This window comes from Anolis sagrei, chromosome 5 (genome assembly GCF_037176765.1).
Source record: "Anolis sagrei isolate rAnoSag1 chromosome 5, rAnoSag1.mat, whole genome shotgun sequence".
Lineage (NCBI taxonomy): Eukaryota > Metazoa > Chordata > Lepidosauria > Squamata > Dactyloidae > Anolis > Anolis sagrei.
Genome location: NC_090025.1, coordinates 198535379 through 198558334, shown reverse-complemented (window position 1 = coordinate 198558334; position 22956 = coordinate 198535379). Strand labels below are relative to the sequence as shown.

At 47.1% G+C, this 22956-nt stretch overlaps 1 protein-coding gene across 1 annotated transcript; it reads left to right on the top strand.

Moving 5' to 3' along the window:
- Window positions 1-455: 455 nt before the first annotated feature.
- On the top strand, window positions 456-22554 carry LOC137097150 (acrosin-like). The gene is made up of 5 exons (XM_067468536.1): window positions 456-538; window positions 1290-1493; window positions 6352-6620; window positions 14959-15107; window positions 21913-22554. Exons 1-5 carry the CDS (start codon window positions 456-458, stop codon window positions 22552-22554), a joined length of 1347 nt encoding a protein of 448 aa, XP_067324637.1.
- The last annotated feature ends 402 nt before the right edge of the window (window positions 22555-22956 follow it).

Below are 22956 nucleotides of genomic sequence, written 5' to 3'. Positions count from 1 at the left end.
ATCTTATCTCTATAGGGAGGGCATTCCAAAGCCGCGGGGCCGCCACAGAAAAGGCCCTGTCTCTCGTCCCCGCCAGCCGCACCTGTGAAGCAGGCGGGAAGGAGAGAAGGGCCTCTCCCGAAGATCTTAGGGTCCTGGTGGGCTGATAGGCCGAGATACGTTCGGATAGATATGTTGGGCCAGAACTGTTTAGGGCTTTAAAGGCCAATGCCAGCACTTTGAATTGGGCCCGGTAGCTAATCGGCAGCCAGTGGAGCTGGTACAGCAGAGGAGTTGTATGCTCCCTGCGCCCTGCTCCTGTTAAAATCATGGCTGCCGCCCGTTGGAATAGTTGGAGCTTCCGGGCCGTCTTCAAAGGCAACCCCACGTAGAGAGCGTTGCAGTAATCAAGGCGGGATGTAACCAGAGCGTGGACTACCGTGGCCAAGTCAGACTTCCCAAGGTACAGTCGCAGGATGGGTAATGCTTGGCTCTACAACAGTCCATGTGAAAAAGATCTTGGAGTCTTTGTGGACAACAAGTTGAACATGAGCCAAGAGTGGGATGCAGCAGCTCAAAAAGCCAATGGGATTTTGGGCTGGATTGGACAGAGTATAATGGTTCAGTGGTTCTGAACCTATGGGTCCCCAGATGTTTTGGCCTTCAACACCCAGAAATCCCAACAGCTGGTAAACTGGCTGGGATTTCTGGGAGTTGTAGGCCAAAACACCTGGGGATCTGCAGACCCACAGGTTGAGAACCACTGGTCTATATCAAGGAAAGTCATGGTGCCTCCCTAATTCTGCTTTGATTAGATGTGGAATAACGCTGTGTCCAATTCTAGGCAAAGCAATTTAAGCAGGATATTGAGAAGGCTGAGAGGAGACATAATAGCCATGCATCAATATGTGAGAGGAAGCCACAGGGAGGAGGAGGGAGCAAGCTTGTTTTCTGCTTCCCTGGAGACTAGGAAGCAAGGGAACAATGGCTTCAAACTACAAGAGAGGAGATTCCACCTGAACATGAGGAAGAACTTCCTGACTGTGAGAGCCGTTCAGCAGTGGAACTCTCTGCCCTGGAGTGTGGTGGAGGCTCCTTCTTTGGAAGCTTTTAAACAGGGGCTGGATGGCCATCTGTCAGGGGTGATTTGAATGCAATATTCCTGCTTCTTGGCAGAATGGGGTTGGACTGGATGATGGCCCAGGAGGTCTCTTCCAACTCTAGGATTCTATGAGGTGAGTCCTGTTTGACTTCTATCTGTCTTCTTTAGCCATTCCTCCTGATGCGTCTTTGCCTTCTCTCCCTTTCAGCCGGGTGTGCGGACGGCGCCCGGTGGCCATCAGCCATGGCAATCTGCTGTACCGCCTGAAGGGAACCGATGCGCTGCCGGGGACGTGGCCCTGGGCGGTCAGCTTCCAGTTCCTGACACGGAAAGGCTACCGGCACTTTTGCACCGGAGCGCTCATCAGCTCCCAATGGGTCATCTCCGCCGCTCACTGCTTCCAGATCAAAAAGTGAGCCAGAGCAGGTCGCGCGTCTCTCCGTCCTTCCATGGAAAGCGAAGCTAAAGATGTTGTGATACTACAAGGTCTAACTGCATCCATTCTACAGAGTAGATCAGGCACTTGCAAAAGCAATGCATTTTGAAAATAATAAGTCCTGAATTCGGCATCTACACCAGGCATGGGCAAACTTTGGCCCTTCAGGTCACACAATACCTAACATCCAGTAGACCAGTGTTTCTCAACCTGGGGATCGGGACCCCTGAGGGGGTCATTAGGGGGTATCAAAGGGGTCGCCAAAGACCACCAGAAAACATAGTATTTTCTGTTGGTCATTGGGATTCTGTGTGAGAAGTTTGGCCCAATTCTATCGTTGATGGGGTTCGGAATGCTCTTTGATTGAGCCGTTCAGCAGTGGAACTCTCTGCCCCGGAGGGAGTGTGGTGGAGACTCCTTCTTTGGAAGCTTTTAAACAGAGGCTGGGTGGCTATCTGTCAGGGGTGATTTGAATGCAATATTCCTGCTTCTTGGCAGAATGGGGTTGGACTGGATGGCCCAGGAGGTCTCTTCCAACTCTTTGATTCTATGATTCCTGACTGAGAGAGCTGTTCAGCAGTGGAACTCTCTGCCCCAGAGTGTGGTGGAGGCTCCTTCTTTGGAAGCTTTTAAACAGAGGCTGGATGGCCATCTGTCAGGGGTGATTTGAATGCAATATTCCTGCTTCTTGGCAGAATGGGGTTGGACTGGATGGCCCATGAGGTCTCTTCCAACTCTTTGATTCTATGATTCCTGGCTGTGAGAGCCGTTCAGCAGTGGAACTCTCTGCCCCGGAGTGTGGTGGAGGCTCCTTCTTTGGAAGCTTTTAAGCAGAGGCTGGGTGGCCATCTGTCAGGGGTGATTTGAATGCAATATTCCTGCTTCTTGGCAGAATGGGGTTGGACTGGATGGCCCATGAGGTCTCTTCCAACTCTTTGATTCTATGATTCTATGTAGGTGAACTATGAATCCCAACAACTACAACTCGCAAATGTCAAGGTCTACTTTCCCTAGCCTCCACCAGTGTTCACATTTGGGCATGCTGACTATTCGTGCCAAGTTTGGTCCAGATCCATCATTGCATGAATCCACAGCGCTCCTCTGGATATAGGTGAACTACAACTCCCGAACTCAAGGTCAATGCCCACCAAACCCTTCCAGTATTTTCTGTTGGTCGTGGGAGTTCTGTTTGCCAAGTTTGTTTCAATTCCATCATTGATGGAGTTCAGAATGCTCTTTGATTGTAGGTGAACTATAAATCCCAACAACTACAACTCCCAAATGTCAAGGGCTGTTTTCCCCAGACTCTACCAGTGTTCACATTTGGGCATGCTGAGTATTCATGCCAAGTTTGGTCCAGATCCATCATTGCATGAATCCACAGCACTCCTCTGGATGTAGGTGAACTACAACTCCCAAACTCAAGGTCAATGCCCACCAAACCCTTCCAGTATTTTCTGTTGGTCAGGGGAGTTCTGTTTGCCAAGTTTGTTTCAATTCCATCGCTGGTGGAGTTCAGAATGCTCTTTGATTGTAGGTGAACTATAAATCCCAACAACTACAACTCCCAAATGTCAAGGGCTATTTTCCCCAGACTCCACCAGTGTTCACATTTGGGCACGCTGAGTATTCGTGCCGAGTTTGGTCCAGATCCATCATTGCATGAATCCACAGCACTCCTCTCGATATAGGTGAACTACAACTCCCAAACTCAAGGTCAATGCCCACCAAACCTTTCCAGTATTTTCTGTTGGACATGGGAGTTCTGTTTGCCAAGTTTGTTTCAATTCCATCATTGATGGAGTTCAGAACGCTCTTTGATTGTAGGTGAACTATCAATCCCAACAACTACAACTCCCAAATTACAAAATCAATCCTCCCCCCAACCCCACTAGCATTCACATTTGGGCATATTGGGTATTTGTGCTCAATTTAGTCCAGTGAATGAAAATACATCCTGCATATCGGATATTTACATTACGAAATAGCAACGAAAACAATAATATGGTTGGGGGTCACCACAACATATGGAACTGCATTAAGGGGTCACAGCATTAGCAAGGTTGAGACTGTCGAAGGCTTTCATGGCTGGAATCACTAGGTTCTTGTGGGTTTTTTCGGGCTATAGAGCCATGTTCTAGAGGCATTTTCTCCTGACGTTTCGCCTGCATCTATGGCAAGCATCCTCAGAGGTAGTGAGGTCTGTTGGAAGTAGGAAAAATGGGTTTATATATCTGTGGAATGGCTGGGGTGGGGCAAGGAGCTCTTCCCTGCTGCAGTTAACACCTCCCAGCAACAGATTTTCCCAGGCTCAGGCAGGCCTTCAAATGCTAATGAAGGTGATCAGCTAAACATTCACACCTAACTGCAGCAGGGAAGAGCTCCTTGCCCCACCCCAGCCATTCCACAGATATATAAACCCATTTTTCCTACTTCCAACATACCTCACAACCTCTGAGGATGCTTGCCATAGATGCAGGCGAAACGTCAGGAGAGAATGCCTCTAGAACATGGCTCTATAGCCCGAAAAAACCCACAAGAACCTAAGGTTGAGACTGTTAGGAATTGTGGGAGTTGGAGTCCAAAACACCGGGAGGGTTGAAGTTTGCCCATGCCTGGTGTAGACTCACAGTTCAGGACTTGTTATGATCAAAATTCATTGCTTCTGCATGTTTGGTAAAAGGAAATAGCATTTAATCTGCTCAAAATGTCATTTTTGTGCAGAAAATGCTATTATGTGCAAAATTTGCACAGAATGACACCTAAACTGCAAAAATATCCCCAAAACACAGGATTAGCTGGTTATAATTAAATCCTTGAATAATCACAAATGTCACATATACAAATATGGAGGGAGAGTTGTAGTTTCTAGAGCGTAGGCCCCATCTACACCACGATAAAATGCAGTTTAACTGTCTTGAATCATATTGGATGTATAACCTCATGTATTGTTGAAGGCTTTCATGGCCGGAATCACTGGGTTGTTGTAGGGTTTTTTTCGGACTATATGGCCATGGTCTAGAAGCATTTTCTCCTGACGTTTCGCCTGCATCTATGGCAAGCATCCTCAGAGGTTTTGAGGTCTGTTGGAACTAGGAAAAAGGATGTATATATCTGTGGAATGACCAGGGTGGGACAAGGACCTCTTGTCTGTTGGAGCTAGGTGTGAATGTTTCAACTGACCACCTTAATTAGCATTTGATGGCCTGGCAGTGCCTGGGGCAATCTTTTGTTAAGAGGTGATTAGTAGGCCTGGGTAACAACGGAAACATTTGTTTCTAAAATCGATTCGTTTTTTGGGGTTTTTTGCGTTTCGATATTTAAAAGAATTCCGAAATTTTTCTTTTAAAAAGTTCGATATTTACGAAATTTCGTAAATGTTAAAAAAAATTACGAAACATTAACGAAACAAATACGAAACAATAACGAATCGATTCGTTAATGGCGGACGCGACCGCGCAATACGCTAGAAAACCCTCCAAATGGGACAGGGGGAACTTCTGAAGCTTCCCTCTCCCTCTGTTGTTGACTGTTGGTGTGATATTTATAATTTTTTTTCACTAATTAAACAAAAAACAACTCTAAAACTTGCCCCAGACATGCGGAAATAATAACGAAACGACTTCAAACCGATAACGAAACGAATACATAACAAATCCGAAGCATTTACGAAACGAATTTAAAAATTCGTTTCGTTTTTAAGTTGCTCCAGAATGGTTCGTTATCGCTTCGTAATATTTATTTATTTATTTTATTTTATTTGATACACTTGTATACCGCTAATATCTCAGCCTGTGCGGCGACTCATTGCGGTTTACAACTTGTTAAAATACAATAGTCACTTAAAAATATAAAATAAGATATCAAAATACAAGACATAAAACATACATAGTATGAACATACTTAGTATCGGGCCACCAATACAAGTCGAAAACATCTCATAGTTAAAATCGTTAACCATAGTTAAAATCGTTAACATAGTTAATAAAAAAATAACGAATTTTTAACGAATTACGAATTAACGAAACGAAACCGCCCAGCCCTAGTTTATATATCTGTGGAATGACCAGGGTGGGACAAAGGACCTCTTGTCTATTGGAGCTAGGGGTGAATGTTTCAACTGACCACCTTGATTAGCATTTGATGGCCTGGCAGTGACTGGGGCAATCTTTTGTTGAGAGGTGATTATTATTATTATTATTATTATTATTATTATTATTATTATAAGGTTGGGAACCGCCATTCTAGAGGGATCAAAGGCTGGGAATCTGTGACCTACGGAGGTCAGCGATGGAGGTCAATGGGTTCCATGAATTCTCCTGACGTTTCGCCTGCATCTATGGCAAGCATCCTCAGAGGTTATGAGGTCTGTTGGAACTAGGAAAAAGGGTTTATATATCTGTGGAATGACCAGAGTGGGACAAAGGACCTCTTGTCTATTGGAGCTAGGGGTGAATGTTTCAACTGACCACCTTGATTAGCATTTGATGGCCTGGCAGTGACTGGGGCAATCTTTTGTTGAGAGGTGATTATTATTATTATTATTATTATTATTATTATTATTATAAGGTCGGGAACCGCCATTCTAGAGGGATCAAAGGCTGGGAATCTGTGACTTACATGTTTCAACTGACCACCTTGATTAGCATTTGATGGCCTGGCAGTGACTGGGGCAATCTTTTGTTGAGAGGTGATTATTATTATTATTATTATTATTATTATAAGGTTGGGAACCGCCATTCTAGAGGGATCAAAGGCTGGGAATCTGTGACTTATGGAGGTCAATGGGTTCCATGAATTCGTGAAAGCACCAATCTTCCCTTTTCTCCCACAGGTACATCCAGACCGAGTACTGGAGGGTCCTCATCGGGGCCACCATCCAGTCCAAACCTGGCGTTGATGCTCAAGCCCGCTCTATCAAGAGGCTGGTGCAACACCAGAACTATAAGCACTCGGGACACAACGACATTGCCTTGGTCGAGTTGGACCAGCCTGTGATTTGCAACGACTTCATCCAACCCGCCTGTTTGCCCGACGAACACATTAACATCCAGGCGCTCACCCATTGCTACGTCGGCGGATGGGGAGTGCTGGACAGATCAAGTGAGAGACCAGGCGGGGACCTCCAGGGAATTGTGGGGACCAGGATTATTTATTTATTTATTTATTTGCTGCATTTGTTGACCGCCGTTCTCAGCCCTAGGGCGACTCACGGCAGTGTACAACATATAAAAAGACAATTTACAATAAAGCAATAACGAAATCAACATATCAATAATACAACAATAATATAATTACAGGTAATACAACAATAATATAATTATCACAGGTGCGGCTGGCGGGAACGAGAGACAGGGCCTCTTCTGTGGTGGCCCCGCGGCTTTGGAACGCCCTCCCTATAGAGATAAGATCAGCCTCCTCGCTGATAGTATTTCGGAAAAAACTCAAGACATGGATGTTTGAGCAAGCATTCGGCTAATCCGATGCGATGAAATCTCTGATCAAGGACTGGCAATCACAGACAACGAAATTGGATTATGATTTTAATTTAAGAGATGCATTGGTCTGTATTGGTGGCCCAATACTGTGTATTGTACATGTATGTGTTTTATATTTTTAATTGGAATATTGTTGTTTTTAAATGTTGTAAACCGCAATGAGTCGCCGTTTTAGGCTGAGATATTAGCGGTATACAAGTGTACTAAATAAGTAAATAAATTACACTAAATAATCCGCTCCGTCTCATCTTAGAATCATAACCAGTCTCGTAACCCATATTCCGCTCCAGTCGTCATTACCAAATTATTGTAGCACTTAGTTAAATGCCTTCTCAAATAGCCATGTCTTCAGGCTCTTACGGAAAGACATAAGGGAGGGCGCCTGTCTGATGTCAGCAGGGAGAGTGTTCCACAGCCGGGGGGCCACCACCGAGAAGGCCCTCTCTCTCGTCCCCGCCAGACGTGCCTGTGAGGCAGGCGGGATCGAGAGAAGGGCCTCCCCAGACGATCTCAAGGCCCTCGTGGGCTCATAGACCGAGATGCGGTCCGAAAGGTATTTTGGGCCGGAACCGTTTAGGGCTTTGTAGGCCAACACCAGCACCTTGAATTGGGCCCGGTAGCAGATCGGCAGCCAGTGGAGCTGGAACAACAAGGGCGTTGTGTGCTCCCTGCGTCCCGCTCCTGTTAGTAACATGGCTGCCGCGCGCTGGACTAGCTGAAGCTTCCGGGCCGTCTTCAAGGGCAGCCCCACGTAGAGAGCGTTGCAGTAGTCAAGGCGGGATGCCTTCCTATGGGCAAGGAGGGGGACTTGGGGAGGAGAATGTCATAAGTTCTTTAGAAGGTTGTTTAGTTTTGTGTACAGTGAGACAAGTAAGTTAATAGTTAATGCCTCCTTACAGGAGGGTAGGTTTCCAGCGAGCTTAAAACAAGCTATCACAAAACCGCTGTTGAAGAAACCATCACTGGACCCCACTCGATTAGACAACGATCGGCCAGTTTCCAATCTCCCCTACTTGCGCAAAGTCATGGAATGTGTGGTGGCAACACCACTCCAGGGATTTCTGGTAGACACGGATTATCTAGACCTTGCACAGTCTGGCTTTAGGCCGGGACATGGAACTGAGACAGCCTTGGTCGCCTTAGAATCATAGAATCAAAGAGTTGGAAGAGACCTCCTGAGCCATCATCCAGTCCAACCCCATTCTGCCAAGAAGGAGGAATATTGCATTCAAATCACCCCTGACAGATGGCCAGCCAGCCTCTGCTTAAAGGCTTCCAAAGAAGGAGCCTCCACCACACTCCAGGGCAGAGAGTTCCACTGCTGAATGGCTCTCACAGTCAGGAAGTTCATAGAATCATAGAATCAAAGAGCTGGAAGAGACCTCCTGGGCCATCATCCAGTCCAACCCCATTCTTCCAAGAAGCAGGAATACTGTATTCAAATCACCCCTGACAGATGGCCATCCAGCCTCTGTTTAAAAGCTTCCAAAGAAGGAGCCTCCACCACACTCCCTCTGGGGCAGAGAGTTCCACTGCTGAACGGCTCTCACAGTCAGGAAGTTCTTCCTCATGTTCAGATGGAATCTCCTCTCTTGTAGTTTGAAGCCATTGTTCCATTGCGTCCTCGTCTCCAGGGAAGCAGAAAACAAGCTTGCTCCCTCCTCCTCCCTGTGACTTCCTCTCACATATTTATACATGGCTATCATATCTCCTCTCAGCCTTCTCTTCTTCAGGCTAAACATGGCCAGCTTCTTAAGCTGCTCCTCATAGGGCTTGTTCTCCAGACCCTTGATCATTTTAGTTGCCCTCTTCCTCTGGACACATTCCAGCTTGTCAATATCTCTCTTGAATTGTGGTGCCCAGAATTGGACACATCCTTCTCTTCTGAAAGCTAAACATGCCCAGCTCCTTAAGCCGCTCCTCATAGGGCTTGTTCTCCAGACCCTTGATCATTTTAGTCGCCCTCTTCCTCTGGACACATTCCAGCTTGTCAATGTCTCTCTTGAATTGTGGTGCCCAGAATTGGACACAATATTCCAGGTGTGGTCTAACCAAAGCAGAATAGAGGGGTAGCATTACTTCCTTAGATCTAGACACTATGCTCCTATTGATGCAGGCCAACATCCCATTGGCATTAGTTCTTCCTAATGTTCAGATGGAATCTCCTCTCTTGTAGTTTGAAGCCATTGTTCCATTACGTCCTAGTCTCCAAGTTCGCTCCCTCCTCCCTGTGGCTTCCTCTCACATATTTGTACATGGCTATAATATCTCCTCTCAGCCTTCTCTTCTTCAGGCTAAACATGCCCAGTTCCCTAAGCCGCTCCTCATAGGGCTTATTCTCCAGACCCTTGATCATTTTAGTCGCCCTCCTCTGGATGATCCTCTTGGTGGATGATCTTCACAGGGAACTGGACAGGGGGAGTGTGTCCCTGTTAGTTCTGCTGGACCTCTCAACGGCCTTCGATACTGTTGACCACAGTATCCTTCTGGAATGCCTCATAGACATGGGACTTGGGGGTACTGCTCTGCAGTGGCTCCAGTCCTTAGTTGAGGGACGGTCCCAGAAGGTGTTACTGGGTGACACCTGTTCGGCCCCACAACCGTTGTTGTGTGGAGTCCCACAGGGTTCGATTCTGTCCCCGATGTTGTTTAACATCTACATGAAGCCGCTGGGGGAGATCATTCGGAGTTTCGGATTGAGATGTTATCTCTACGCAGATGATGTCCAAATCTGTCACTCCTTCTCACCTGTCACCAAGGAGGCTGTCCAGACCTTGAATCGGTGCTTGGTGGTTGTGTCGGACTGGATGAGAGCAAACAAATTGAAACTGAATCCAGACAAGACAGAGGTCCTACTGGTCAGTCGTAAGGCCGAATAGGGTATAGGGTTACAACCTGTGTTAGATGGGGTTCTACTCCCCCTGAAGGTGCAGGTTCGCAGCTTGGGAGTGATCCTGGACTCATCGCTGAGCCTGGAACTCCAGGTCTCAGCGGTGGCCAGGAGAGCTTTTGCACAACTAAAACTTGTGCACCAGTTGCGCCCGTACCTTGGGAAGTCAGATCTGGCCACAGTGGTCCACGCTCTCGTTACATCCCGAATAGACTACTGCAACACACTCTACGTGGGGTTGCCTTTGAAGACTGTTTGGAAACTTCAATTAGTCCAGCAGGCGGTGGCTAGATTAGTCACTGGAGCATCACACAGGGAATATACCACCCTCTGTTATGTCATCTCCACTGGCTGCCGATCCAGTTCCGAGCACAATTCAAAGTGCTGTTTTTGACCTACAAAACCCTATACGGTTCTGGCTCAGCGTATCTGTCCGAACGGATCTCCTTCTACGTCCCACCTCGGAGTTTAAGATCTTCTGGGAAAGCCCTGCTCTCGACCCCACTTCTATCACAAGTGAGATTGGTGGGGATGAGGAGCAGGGCCTTCTCAGTGGTGGCCCCTCACCTGTGGAATTCACTCCCCGGGGAAATTAGGTCATCGACATCCCTCCTCTCTTTCAGAAGGAACTTAAAAACATGGTTGTGGGACCAGGCTTTCAGGCAATCTGGCGGTTAGATAAGGACAATGATGACCAGAATCGATAGTACTTAGAATCATAGAATCATAGAATCAAAGAGTTGGAAGAGACCTCATGGGCCATCCAGTCCAACCCCCTGCCAAGACGCAGGAATATTGCATTCAAATCACCCCTGACAGATGGCCATCCAGCCTCTGTTTAAAAGCTTCCAAAGAAGGAGCCTCCACCACACTCCGGGGCAGAGAGTTCCACTGCTGAACGGCTCTCACAGTCAGGAAGTTCTTCCTCATGTTCAGATGGAATCTCCTCTCTTGTAGTTTGAAGCCATTGTTCCATTGCGTCCTCGTCTCCAGGGAAGCAGAAAACAAGCTTGCTCCCTCCTCCTCCCTGTGACTTCCTCTCACATATTTATACATGGCTATCATATCTCCTCTCAGCCTTCTCTTCTTCAGGCTAAACATGGCCAGCTTCTTAAGCTGCTCCTCATAGGGCTTGTTCTCCAGACCCTTGATCATTTTAGTTGCCCTCTTCCTCTGGACACATTCCAGCTTGTCAATATCTCTCTTGAATTGTGGTGCCCAGAATTGGACACATCCTTCTCTTCTGAAAGCTAAACATGCCCAGCTCCTTAAGCCGCTCCTCATAGGGCTTGTTCTCCAGACCCTTGATCATTTTAGTCGCCCTCTTCCTCTGGACACATTCCAGCTTGTCAATGTCTCTCTTGAATTGTGGTGCCCAGAATTGGACACAATATTCCAGGTGTGGTCTAACCAAAGCAGAATAGAGGGGTAGCATTACTTCCTTAGATCTAGACACTATGCTCCTATTGATGCAGGCCAACATCCCATTGGCATTAGTTCTTCCTAATGTTCAGATGGAATCTCCTCTCTTGTAGTTTGAAGCCATTGTTCCATTACGTCCTAGTCTCCAAGTTCGCTCCCTCCTCCCTGTGGCTTCCTCTCACATATTTGTACATGGCTATAATATCTCCTCTCAGCCTTCTCTTCTTCAGGCTAAACATGCCCAGTTCCCTAAGCCGCTCCTCATAGGGCTTATTCTCCAGACCCTTGATCATTTTAGTCGCCCTCCTCTGGATGATCCTCTTGGTGGATGATCTTCACAGGGAACTGGACAGGGGGAGTGTGTCCCTGTTAGTTCTGCTGGACCTCTCAACGGCCTTCGATACTGTTGACCACAGTATCCTTCTGGAATGCCTCATAGACATGGGACTTGGGGGTACTGCTCTGCAGTGGCTCCAGTCCTTAGTTGAGGGACGGTCCCAGAAGGTGTTACTGGGTGACACCTGTTCGGCCCCACAACCGTTGTTGTGTGGAGTCCCACAGGGTTCGATTCTGTCCCCGATGTTGTTTAACATCTACATGAAGCCGCTGGGGGAGATCATTCGGAGTTTCGGATTGAGATGTTATCTCTACGCAGATGATGTCCAAATCTGTCACTCCTTCTCACCTGTCACCAAGGAGGCTGTCCAGACCTTGAATCGGTGCTTGGTGGTTGTGTCGGACTGGATGAGAGCAAACAAATTGAAACTGAATCCAGACAAGACAGAGGTCCTACTGGTCAGTCGTAAGGCCGAATAGGGTATAGGGTTACAACCTGTGTTAGATGGGGTTCTACTCCCCCTGAAGGTGCAGGTTCGCAGCTTGGGAGTGATCCTGGACTCATCGCTGAGCCTGGAACTCCAGGTCTCAGCGGTGGCCAGGAGAGCTTTTGCACAACTAAAACTTGTGCACCAGTTGCGCCCGTACCTTGGGAAGTCAGATCTGGCCACAGTGGTCCACGCTCTCGTTACATCCCGAATAGACTACTGCAACACACTCTACGTGGGGTTGCCTTTGAAGACTGTTTGGAAACTTCAATTAGTCCAGCAGGCGGTGGCTAGATTAGTCACTGGAGCATCACACAGGGAATATACCACCCTCTGTTATGTCATCTCCACTGGCTGCCGATCCAGTTCCGAGCACAATTCAAAGTGCTGTTTTTGACCTACAAAACCCTATACGGTTCTGGCTCAGCGTATCTGTCCGAACGGATCTCCTTCTACGTCCCACCTCGGAGTTTAAGATCTTCTGGGAAAGCCCTGCTCTCGACCCCACTTCTATCACAAGTGAGATTGGTGGGGATGAGGAGCAGGGCCTTCTCAGTGGTGGCCCCTCACCTGTGGAATTCACTCCCCGGGGAAATTAGGTCATCGACATCCCTCCTCTCTTTCAGAAGGAACTTAAAAACATGGTTGTGGGACCAGGCTTTCAGGCAATCTGGCGGTTAGATAAGGACAATGATGACCAGAATCGATAGTACTTAGAATCATAGAATCATAGAATCAAAGAGTTGGAAGAGACCTCATGGGCCATCCAGTCCAACCCCCTGCCAAGACGCAGGAATATTGCATTCAAATCACCCCTGACAGATGGCCATCCAGCCTCTGTTTAAAAGCTTCCAAAGAAGGAGCCTCCACCACACTCCGGGGCAGAGAGTTCCACTGCTGAACGGCTCTCACAGTCAGGAAGTTCTTCCTAATGTTCAGATGGAATCTCCTCTCACCTACTTGACAATGTGGAATGAATTACGGACTCTGAGATGGCAAACGCTGAGTATTAGGTTGTTTTATTGATGGATGGTGACTAAAATGATCAAGGGTCTGGAGAACAAGCCCTATGAGGAGTGGCTTAGGGAACTGGGCATTGATGGATGGTGACTACTGTCTTTGTTGTGAGTCAGCATTCTGACACCATACCTACTACTAGTAGTACTACTACTAGTAGTAGGAGAAGAAGAAGGAGTTGTTATAATTGCTGTTTACATGTTTTATCCATTATTATGTTTATGCTGGCATCGAATTGTGCCTTGTGTAAGCCGCCCTGAGTCCCCCCTTGGGGTTGAGAAGGGCGGGGTAGAAATACGCGAAATAAATAAATAAATAAATACATCACAGTCACTTTACAGAGAAAGAAAGTAGACACACAGACTATAGCTACTAGGGCTGTGCAAAACTATTATTAGTCATCCTAAGTTAGTAGTTCTCAACCTTCCTAATGCCGCGACCCCTTAATACAGTTCTTCATGTTGTGGTGACCCCCAACCATAAAATTATTTTCGTTGCTACTTCATAACTGGCATTTTGCTACTGTTATCACAGAATCATAGAATCAAAGAGTTGGAAGAGACCTCATGGGCCATCCAGTCCAACCCCATTCTGCCAAGAAGCAGGAATACTGCATTCAAATCACCCCTGACAGATGGCCATCCAACCTCTGCTTAAAAGCCTCCAAAGAAGGAGCCTCCACCACACTCCGGGGCAGAGAGTTCCACTGCTGAACGGCTCTCACAGTCAGGAAGTTCTTCCTAATGTTCAGATGGAATCTCCTCTCTTGTAGTTTGAAGCCATTGTTCCATTGCGTCCTAGTCTCCAAGGAAGCAGAAACGAAGATTGCTCCCTCCTCCTCCCTGTGGCTTCCTCTCACATATTTATACATGGCTATCCTATCTCCTCTCAGCCTTCTCTTCCTTAGGCTAAACATGCCCAGTTCCCTAAGCCACTCCTCATAGGGCTTGTTCTCCAGACCCTTGATCATTTTAGTCACCATCCTCTGGACACATTCTCTTCTTCAGGCTAAACATGCCCAGTTCCCTAAGCCGCTCCTCATAGGGCTTGTTCTCCAGACCCTTGATCATTTTAGTCACCCTCCTCTGGACACATTCTCTTCTTCAGGCTAAACATGCCCAGTTCCCTAAGCCGTTCCTCATAGGGCTTGTTCTCCTGACCCTTGATCATTTTAGTCACCCTCCTCTGGACACATTCTCTTCTTCAGGCTAAACATGCCCAGTTCCCTAAGCCGCTCCTCATAGGGCTTGTTCTCCAGACCCTTGATCATTTTAGTCACCCTCCTCTGGACACATTCTCTTCTTCAGGCTAAACATGCCCAGTTCCCTAAGCCGCTCCTCATAGGGCTTGTTCTCCAGACCCTTGATCATTTTAGTCGCCCTCCTCTGGACACATTATGAATCATAATATCTGATGATCAGGATGCATTTTCATTCAGTGGACCAAATTTGACACAAATACCCGATATGCCCAAATTTGAATACTGGTGGGGTGGGAGGGGGTTGGTTTTGACATTTGGGAGTTGCAGTTGCTGGGATTTATAGTCAACCTACAATAAAAGAGCATTCTGAACTCCACCAATGATGGAATTGAACCAAACTTGGCACACAGAACTCCCACGACCAACAGAAAATACTGGAAGGGCCTCATGGGCATTGTGTTTTGAACTTCAACTCCCACAACTCCCTTCAACTCCCAGGAATTGTGGGAGTTGGTGCCCAAAACACCTGGAGGGAAGGCCAAAGCTTGCCCATTCTTGTTGTTGATCTTGGATTTCCCTCTCTTCACAGAGACCATCAAGTACACGGATATCCTCCAAGAGTCCAAGGTGAGCCTGATCTCTAATGACAACTGCAATAGCTACGGGTGGAACAAAACGAAGATCAAGGACGACAACATCTGCGCCGTCGGGGAATCACAATCAGTTGACCGCTGCCAGGTAAGTGGGACTGAGATCCACAAGGTTGGGAGGGACCCCAGGGGCCACCCAGCCCAACCCCTCCATGGTGTGGCCAAGGTATCTCTCCTGGAGGTGGCCACCCAACCTCAGTCTAAACCTCCAAAGAAAGAGAGCCTGCCAATCTGTGAGGGAACCCATTCCACAGTCAAAGACCCAAAGGTCAAGAAGCTCTTCTAAATGTTGAAGCGGAATCTCTTTTCTTGTCATTTGTGCATAATTAGTTGTGCATAAGGCAAGAGTGTGATGAAGCAGCTTAAAAAGCCAAATTTGATTCTTGACTGTATCCTTAGGAGGATAGTGTCCAGATGGAGGATAGTCCTACTCTCTTCCTAGTCCTACTCTCTTCTGGTTTGGTCAGTAGACCTACTCTCTTCTGATCCTAGTCCTAGTCCTACTCTCTTCTGGTTTGGTCAGAAGACCTACTCTCTTCTGGTCCTAGTCCTAGTACTACTCTCTTCTGATTTGGTCAGAAGGCCTACTCTCTTCTGGTCCTAGTCCTAATCCTACTCCCTTCTGGTTTGGTGAGAAGACCTACACTCTTCTGGTCTTAGTCCTAGTCCTAGTCCTGCTTACTTCTGGTTTGGTCAGAAGACCTACTCTCTTCTGGTCCTAGTCCCAGTCCTAGTCCTACTTCAGGTTTGGTCAGAAGGCCTACTCTCTTCTGGTCCTAGTCCTATTCTCTTCTGGTTTGGTCAAATCTCAGCTGAAATAATAACCCAGTGTCCAGTTCAGGGAAAAGCAACTCAAGAAGGGCCACCAAAAATGGTTTGGTAACCAAGTCCTATGATGAGTAGCTGAATTATCTGAGTATATTTAATTTGGAGAAGATAAGGCTAAGATAAGGGAACAGGAGAGCCATGTTTCAATGTCTGAAAGATTGTCCCATTGAGGACGGAGCAAGCTTATTTTCCACTGCTCTGGAGACTGGGACACAATGGAGCCATGGTTTCAAATATCAGGAAAAGGGATTCCACTTAAACATTAGGAAGAACCTCCTCCTGATGGTCAGAGCTGTTCAGCAGTGGAATATGCTGTTGCCTTTAAGTCTGGTGGAGTCTCTTCCTTCTCTGAAGGTATTTTAGCAGAGGCTGAGTGCCCATCTGTTGGGGGTGCTTTGATTCTATGATCCTGATACATGTTCTACATGAAACCTCTTCAAGATAGCAATCATATCAACACGTCACCAACTTGAACCCACCCAGCTCCTTAAGCTGTTCCTCAGATGGATTCGAATCATAGTTATAGAGTCAGACGAGACCTCCAAGGTCCATCTAAGTCCAACCTCCTTCTACAGGAACACACAATCAAAGCACTCCTGAGAAATGAACATCCAGCCTCTGCTTAAAATCTTCCAGTGAAGGAGGACTCAATTATGGCTTCTAGACCTTGGAGCATTTTGATGGCCCTTTTCAAGACACCTTCCATTGTATTCATCTCTTACTTGGATTGTGTTGCCCAGAACTGGACACTGGGTTATTGTTCCAGGCAAGAAGTCTGACCAAAGAAGAAGAGAGGTGAACTATGTCTTCCCTCCACCTGGACATTATACTCCTATTGATGATGCCTAGAATCACTTTGGCCTGTTGACTCCTGTTGAGTTTGTGGTCTCCTAAGACTCCCAGATCCCTTTCACATTGACGATTTTCAAGCCAGGAGCCTGTCATCCTGTGACTATAAATTTCATTTTGATTGACAAAGTGTCGTACCATACATGTTATCCTGTTAATTTTGGGAGTTTTGCCCAATCATCTCTGTAATCTGTTAATGGCTATTAATCCAGGTGAGGTCTGACCAAAGCAGGAGATAGTGGGACAATGATTTCCCTCGATCTAGACACGACTCCACCTTCTCTTCTTCAAGCTAAACATGCCAAGTTCCTTAAGAAGGATTCACAATTTCCAGACATTTAATTGTTTAGATCGTAGAGAAGAGACAGGGTAGAAATACCAGAAATAAATAATAATAAATAAATGTTCAGCAGTGGAACTCTCTGCCTTGGAGTCTGGTGGAAGTTCCTTCCTTCAAAGCTTTTAAAGCAGTGCTTCTCAACCTTGCTAATGCCGTGACCCCTTAATGCAGGAAGGCCGAAACTAAGACAAGTCAAACCCGCATTTTGGACTTTAGGAGAGCTGATTTCCAAAAAATGAAGGAAACGCTGAGCAGCATTCCGTGGACACAGATACTAAAAGACAAGGGAGCTACGGATGGATGGGAATTTCTCAAGAGTGAAATACTCAAGGCGCAATTGCAAACCGTGCCAACAAAGAGAAAAAATAGGACAAGTGCAAAGAAGCCAGAATGGATGTCCAAAGAACTTCTAACTGTGCTGAGACACAAAAGAGACATGCACAAGAAGTGGAAAAAGGGAGAAATCACCAAAGAAGAATTCAAACAAATAGCCAACACCTGTAGGGAAAAGGTCCGCAAGGCTAAAGCAAAAAACGAGCTCAGACTTGCCAGGGACATTAAAAACAATAAAAAGGGCTTCTATTCTTATGTCAGTAGAAAAAGGAAAAACAAGGAGGCGATAGGACCTCTTCGAGGAGAAGATGGGGCAATGCTGACAGGGGATAGGGAAAAGGCAGAACTACTTAATGCCTTCTTTGCCTCGGTCTTCTCACAAAAAGAGAGTCTTCAACCTCAGCAAGATGGAGTGGATGAGGGATTGGAGGACATCCAACCCCAAATTGGGAAAGAAGTCGTCCAGGAATACCTGGCCGCTCTTAATGAGTTCCAGTCCCCTTTCAGGGCCAGATCAACTACACCCCAGAGTATTGAAGGAACTAGCGGAAGTCATTTCGGAACCATTGGCAACCATCTTTGAGAGTTCTTGGAGAACGGGAGAAGTTCCAGCAGATTGGAGGAGGGCCAATGTGGTCCCAATCTTCAAGAAGGGAAAAAAGGACGACCCAAACAACTACCGTCCGGTCAGCCTCACGTCGATACCGGGCAAGATTCTGGAAAAGATTGTTAAGGAAGTGGTCTGCAAACACTTAGAAACAAATGCAGTCATCGCTAATAGTCAACATGGATTTATCAAAAACAAGTCATGCCAGACTAATCTGATCTCTTTCTTCGATAGAGTTACAAGCTGGGTAGATGCGGGGAATGCCGTGGATGTAGCGTACCTGGATTTCAGTAAGGCCTTCGACAAGGTCCCCCATGACCTTCTGGCAAGGAAACTAGTCCAATGTGGGCTAGGCAAAACTACGGTGAGGTGGATCTGTAATTGGTTAAGTGGACGAACACAGAGAGTGCTCACTAATGCTTCCTCTTCATCTTGGAAAGAAGTGACAAGTGGAGTGCCGCAGGGTTCCGTCCTGGGCCCGGTCCTGTTCAACATCTTTATTAATGACTTAGATGAAGGGCTAGAAGGCAGGATCATCAAGTTTGCAGACGACACCAAATTGGGAGGGATAGCCAATAGTCCAGAGGACAGGAGCAGAATTCAAAACGATCTTGACAGATTAGAGAGATGGGCCAAAACTAACAAAATGAAGTTCAACAGTGACAAATGCAAGATACTCCACTTTGGCAGAAAAAATGAAATGCAAAGATACAGAATGGGGGACGCCTGGCTCGAGAGCAGTACGTGTGAAAAAGATCTTGGAGTCCTCGTGGACAACAAGTTAAACATGAGCCAACAATGTGATGTGGCGGCAAAAAAAGCCAATGGGATTTTGGCCTGCATCATTAGGAGCCTAGTGTCTAGATCTAAGGAAGTAATGCTACCCCTCTATTCTGCTTTGGTTAGACCACATCTGGAATATTGTGTCCAATTCTGGGCACCACAATTCAAGAGAGATGTTGACAAGCTGGAAAGTGTCCAGAGGAGGGCGACTAAAATGATCAAGGGTCTGGAGAACAAGCCCTATGAGGAGCGGCTTAGGGAACTGGGCATGTTTAGCCTGAAGAAGAGAAGGCTGAGAGGAGATACGATAGCCATGTATAAATATGTGAGAGGAAGCCACAGGGAGGAGGGAGCAAGCTTGTTTTCTGCTTCCTTGGAGACTAGGACGCGGAACAATGGCTTCAAACTACAAGAGAGGAGATTCCATCTGAACATTAGGAAGAACTTCCTGACTGTGAGAGCCGTTCAGCAGTGGAACTCTCTGCCCCGGAGTGTGGTGGAGGCTCCTTCTTTGGAAGCTTTTAAGCAGAGGCTGGATGGCCATTTGTCAGGGGTGATTTGAATGCAATATTCCTGCTTCTTGGCAGGGGGTTGGACTGGATGGCCCATGAGGTCTCTTCCAACTCTATGATTCTATGATTCTATGATTCTATGACCCCCAACCATAATATTGTTCTCGTTGCTACTTGATACTTGTCATTTTACTACTATCCTAAATCATAAATATCCGCTATGCAGGATGGATTTTCATTCACTGGACTTAAATTGAGCACAAATACCCAATATGCCCAAATGTGAATGCTAGTGGGGTTGGGGGGAGGATTGATTTTGTCATCTGGGAGTTGTAGTTGCTGGGATTTATAGTTCACCTATAATCAAAGAACTTTCTGAACTCCACCAATGATGGAATTGAATCAGACGTGGCCACACAGAAATCCCATGACCAACAGAAAATGCTAGAACGGCTTGGTGTGCATTGACCTTGAGTTTGGGAGTTGTGGTTCACCTATATCCAGAGAACACTGTGGACTCAAGCAATGATGGATCTGGATCAAACTTGGCACAAATACTCAATATGCCCAAATATGAACACTGGCAGAGTTTGGAGAAAATATACCTTGCCATTTGGGAGTTCTGGTTCTTGGGATTTATAGTTCACCCACAATGAAACAGCATTCTGAACCCCACCAACGATAGAATTGGACCAAACTTTCGACACAGAACCCCCATGACCAACAGAAAATACTATGTATTCTGATGGTCTTTGGTGAACCCTCCGATACCCCCTCGCGACCCCCACATGGGTCCCCACCCCAGGTTGAGAAACACTGTTTGAAAGAGAGGTTGGATGGCCATCTTTCAGGGATACTTTGATGGTGCTTTTCCTGCATGGCAGGGGGTTGGACTACATGGTCCATGTGGTCTCTTCCAATTCTATGATTCAATGACACTATCCTCCTGTGGAGGCCGCCCAATATCGCATTGACCTTTTTAGGGTCTGCATCACACAGTGGGCCTGATGCCTCTTTCTCCTGTCAGAGTATTGAAGCTTTGCCAGCGGAAGGATTGCTAGATCAGCTGGCACTGTGTTCAAAAAAGACTCTGCAGACTTTCAGTTACAACAGAAAACTACGTTTTACTAAGTACATCTATACACGTCTATTCACAGCAAGCTACAGACAGGAACGGCTTATTTGTTTATTTATTTCTCGTGTCAGGGCAGCCAGTCCATTATATTACATTTCTAACAGAACAAAGCAAACAAACAGAGAAAATACAAAATTTGTGAGTTTGGTAGTTGATTCAATGTCCTTTGACCAGTATCTGGCCCCTTGGAGTGCCTCTGGTGTTGCCGCAAGAAGGTCCTCCCTTGTGCATGTGGTGGGGCTCAGGTTGCATTGCAGCAGGTGGTCAGTGGTTTGCTCTTCTCCCCACTCGCATGTCGTGGACTCCACTTTGTAGCCCCATTTCTTAAGGTGGGCTCTGCATCTCGTGGGGCCAGAGCGCAGTCTGTTCAGCGCCTTCCAAGTCGCCCAGTTTTCTGTGTGCCCAGGGGGGAGTCTCTCATTTGGTATCAGCCACTGATTGAGGTTCTGGGTTTGAGCCTGCCACTTTTGGACTCTCGCTTGCTGAGTCTCTGTAGATCTTAGAAAACTATGTCTGGATTTAAGTCGTTGAAGTGCTGGCTGATACCCAAACAGGGGATGAGCTGGAGATGTCTCTGCCTTGGTCCTTTCACTATTGGTTGCTACTCCCCAGCGGATGTCAGGTGGTGCAATACCGGCTAAACAGTATAGTTTCTCCAGTGGTGTAGGGCGCAGACACCCCGTGATAATGCAGCATGTCTCATTAAGAGCCACATCCACTGTTTGAGCGTGGTGAGATGTGTTCCACTCTGGGCATGCATACTCAGCAGCGGAGTAACACAGCGCAAGGGCAGATGTCTTCACTGTATCTGGTTGTGAACCCCAGGTTGTGCCAGTCAGCTTTCGTATGATATTGTTTCTAGCACCCACTTTTTGTTTGATGTTCAGGCAGTGCTTCTTGTAGGTAAGAGAACGGTCCAGAGTGACTCCCAGGGATTTGGGTGCGCTGCAATGCTCCAGTGGGATTCCTTCCTTCCCAGGTGATCCTCAGAGCTCGGGATGCTTGTCTGTTCTTGAGATGAAAGGCACATGTCTGTGTTTTAGATGGTTTGGGGATCAGCTGGTTTTCCCTGTAATAGGCAGTAAGAGCACCTAGAGTTTCGGAAAGCTTCTGTTCTACCATCGCAAAGCTCCCTGCTTGAGCAGTGATGGCACGATCATCAGCATAGATGAAACTCTCTGTCCCTTCTGGCAGTGGCTGGTCATTTGTGTAGATGTTGAACATGGATGGAGCAAGCACGCTCCACTGAGGTAGGAACTACTAGGCACAAACAACAGTCTCTGAACATGTGCTTATCTGACTTCTGGCTGAGACCAGATCCTCCCTCTTCTTCCCAGTCAGAGAACACGTTGTCTCATTTCTGTCTAGGTTACATCTTGACTGCCTCAGCACTGTGTTTTCTTATACACAATATAGCAGAATAGAATCCATCTTGAATTACATAGAAACACATTGAAAAACACACATACATATCTAAATAATCCTGACATCTCCTTCCTTTTCCAGGGCGATGGGGGCAGCCCCCTCATGTGCCGCCCACCACGGTCGGAGCGCTTCTGGGTCATCGGCATCAACAGCTGGGGCACCAACTGCCTTTACAAACACCGCCCGGGTGTCTTCAGTTCCACCAAGTTTTTCTCTCTCTGGATCAACCGTGTTGTGCGGCAGCCGCCCAAAGTGGCCCTGGTCCCACCGTTCAAGACGACCACCCGCTCCCAAAAAAAGTCGCCCTGGGAAAGCAAGCCGTACTTGGTGTACTACCAGGATGAACTGGGGAATGGCTTCACCTTCTACTTCCTGGGGCCCACCCCTCCACACGCCACGGTGCTCTACCTGACCAAAACGCCGCCATCTTGGTCGGAACTGGACCTGACGATACCCAGAACTACCTCAGCCTCACCTTTCCTGTCCCGGTCGCGGTCTCGGCCGACTTTGGCCTGGGCGTCGGCGGTGACCTATCCTCCATACATCAACACGGCCGGGCAGAAAGAATGGCGGCCCACCAAAAGCCTTGTCTGGAGAAGACACCATGGCCATGACCATGGACACCGCTGGAGGAGGACACAGGCCACCACCACCACCACTACCAAAGAGAAACGGCGGCGCTTAGTCAAATACTGGACCAGCAAGTGGTCTGGGACTGACTGACCACTGCTACGGGAGCAGCGTTCTCTTGTTATCACCCAGATCTAGTTCCTCCTTATAACCTTTGCGCTATTTGTTGTCCTTTTGTCAGGCTTCTTCTCCAAAATGCCCAAAAGAAGAAAAGGTCAGGAGAAGTTCATCCCCAGTCTCTGGTTAGGACAACATCATCCTTTCAACACGTCTTTCAGTAATTTGGAAAGAGGCCCACAAATCCAAATCCTGACCATTGCAAATGGAGACCGGAATCCAGTGCAGATCCATCCTAAGGAAACCCAGTTGGCGTCCATTTCTCCAGTTTCCAAGGACAAGTGATAGAAGAGAGTATTGGTTGTGTGTTGATTCTGTCTGAGCTCCCCAGAACCCTATTTTTGAGCCAAATTGCACCAAGTTAGACTCAAATCAGAA

Excerpts from the sequence above, each read along its gene's own strand:
- LOC137097150 (XM_067468536.1), top strand. The coding sequence starts at position 456 with ATGGGTAATGCTTGGCTCTACAACAGTCCATGTGAAAAAGATCTTGGA. Across the intron at positions 539-1,289 it reads AAGTTGAACATGAGCCAAGA|CCGGGTGTGCGGACGGCGCC; the intron begins GTGGGATGCAGC and ends TCTCCCTTTCAG. Across the intron at positions 1,494-6,351 it reads CACTGCTTCCAGATCAAAAA|GTACATCCAGACCGAGTACT; the intron begins GTGAGCCAGAGC and ends TTTCTCCCACAG.